The sequence below is a fragment of the Sinocyclocheilus rhinocerous genome, unplaced genomic scaffold, assembly GCF_001515625.1.
Source record: "Sinocyclocheilus rhinocerous isolate Xijiao unplaced genomic scaffold, SAMN03320098_v1.1 scaffold682, whole genome shotgun sequence".
Lineage (NCBI taxonomy): Eukaryota > Metazoa > Chordata > Actinopteri > Cypriniformes > Cyprinidae > Sinocyclocheilus > Sinocyclocheilus rhinocerous.
The window spans coordinates 1,544,165-1,546,567 of record NW_015642528.1 but is presented as its reverse complement, the minus strand read 5'-3'; the positions used below and the strand labels follow the sequence as shown (position 1 = coordinate 1,546,567).

Genomic DNA, 2,403 nt, shown 5'->3' with positions numbered 1-2,403 from the left:
ATGGAAGACAAGTGTGGTAACTAATTTAAAGCACTAAAAAGTAGGTTTATAAATTGTAAAAGTTAATGATTTGAATGCCAAACAGGATTGTTGTGACTGTGTTTACAGTCTTGCTACTCACCTATTTGCTTACTATAGTTTCGAATGATTAAACATGATGAGTCACATAGCGTTTATTTGAAATATTTTCCTAGAGGTCTTAAAACAACATTGAAGAGAATGCTAAATTCGCTCATTACATTTAGATTTTGTTGTCATCATACCTAAGGGTTGAAACACTAGTTGTGAGTCAGTCATAGTGTGGAAAATACCTACCAGGAAAAAATAAGGTCAGTTTCTTCCTGATGCAATCTTAAGCATGTGGGAATATACACACAGTCACAATGTTTGAGTGCGATAATAATTTTTATTAAGTATACATTGCTACATGTCATACGAATAATGACTATAATATGAGGTGAAACTATGAAAATAACTATGAGAATCTAATGACAAGATTTTTCAAATTAGCAACAAAAGTATGCTATCAATGATTGGCTTACATTTTAATAATGAAATGAAAAATATGTATTATTACACTACTGTTAAAAAAATTTGGGGTCAGTAATTTTTTGTTAAAGAAGTTAATACCTTTATTTAGCAACAAACGCTTTAAATCAATCAAAAGTGACAGCGAAGACATTTATAATGTTGCAAAAAAGGTTTCTGTTCTTTTGAACTTTCCTTTCATCAAAGAATCATGAATTTTATTTTCTATATTGCTAAAAAGTTATTAAAATAGAAAACAATATTTCACAACATTACAGTTTTTGATCAAATAAATGGAGGCTTGGTGAACATAAGAGACTTCTTTTAAAAAAACACCAACATACCGACCCCAAACTTTTGAACACTGGTTTATATTATGTGAGCAATTACGTTGAATGAAAGACAAAACAAAAGTATTTTGAACACACAGTGCTATTTGTTGTCAAATTCAACATTATTTTTTGGGCTGAGACAAAACTCCTGGGGCAAGGAGGGTCTCAAGGATACAACAGTGATGGAAGCGACAAAACATTTCAGCAGCACTTTCAAAATACATACTTTGATTTGCACATTTCTTCAATGAGTATACCATGAAAACATTTTTAACATGTGTAATGCATTTCTATTTTGTGGCAATGCACATTCCAATACTCATCAAGAAATGCTTTTCATCTTAATTTCTTACTGTTGTGTAAATCAGTTCCTCTTCAGCTCACTACAATTTGTTAAATCAGTCCTACTTTTTATACATAAGCTTTGCTGCTTTCCACAGACCTGGCTTTTGAATACATGACATTATGGCGATCATCCTCACGTGGTGGGCACGAGCTGCAGAGGAGACCTCCACCCAGAAGAAGCAAACCTGCAGAAGCCCAGCCAACGTAAAGCGATTCCCCAAGCTCCCTCTTCTGACCTTCCACCAACAAAGGGTTGTAGAAGTCCCTGATTATGGTATTCACAGTCCAGCAGACAGGGATGAGGACAAGAAGTCCAGCAATGTTGAAGATGATGCCACTGGCGATAGCAACCTTCACTTTAGATGCCTCGTCTTCCACAAAGTTGGTGCACTTTCCTCCTACGATGCTCAGGATGATTCCAAACACCCCAGCGATGATGGCGATGATCACCAAGGCTCTGGCGCCCTGCAGATCTTGGGGAAGAGCCAGCAGAGAGTCATAGACCTTACACTGCATCTGTCCTGTGCTCTGAACCACACAGTTCATCCATAAACCTTCCCAAATGATCTGCGAGGTCACAATGTTGGCTCCAATGAAGGCAGACACCTTCCAGTTGGGCAAGCCACAGATGACGATGCTTCCCAAGAAGCCGACCGTAGCCAGGCAGATTCCCAAGGTTTGACATCCCGTAGATGGCATGTTTCTTAACTTGTTGCCTTGAAGGAATGAATACAGGAAGACGTTGCTGTTATCCCCAACGGCCGTTTGCTATGTCTATGTATTGTTATATGTAACACTCTCTTATAGGCAGTGGCGGAGCCAGGATGTTTTTATAGGGGTGGCCAGGGAGGGGCCAGCAAACAGTCGGGGGTGGCACAGAAATCTTCATTATTTCAATATAGAAATGTGTTTGACTATAAAGTACTGGACTGTTTTAGTGCCTATAAAACACAACTGAATACAATTAATTTCTTCTTAACTGTAATTGAGATATTTGTGAATTAGATCAAGTAATACTGAGTGAATATGACAATTCCAGGTATTTTAATAAAGGGGCTCACTATAGCTTTTTTGCTCAGTAAGCTTCTCAAAACTCCCAAATGCTTGCTCTCCAACATTGCATACTCATGGATGAGACATGCAGATAGTGATAAAAATGTGAAAAAGGCCGAAAGTCAACAGACATAAATGCCTGAAT

The 2,403-nt window shown here is 37.6% G+C and overlaps 1 protein-coding gene across 1 annotated transcript; it reads right to left on the bottom strand.

Moving 5' to 3' along the window:
- Positions 1-1,271: 1,271 nt before the first annotated feature.
- On the bottom strand, positions 1,272-1,904 carry LOC107756086 (claudin-4-like). Its single transcript, XM_016573061.1, has one exon. It carries the CDS (start codon positions 1,902-1,904, stop codon positions 1,272-1,274), a length of 633 nt encoding a protein of 210 aa, XP_016428547.1.
- Positions 1,905-2,403: the final 499 nt, after the last annotated feature.

Bases quoted from the DNA above. Each gene is read 5' to 3' on its own strand.
- LOC107756086 (XM_016573061.1), bottom strand. From the start codon at position 1,904: ATGCCATCTACGGGATGTCAAACCTTGGGAATCTGCCTGGCTACGGTC.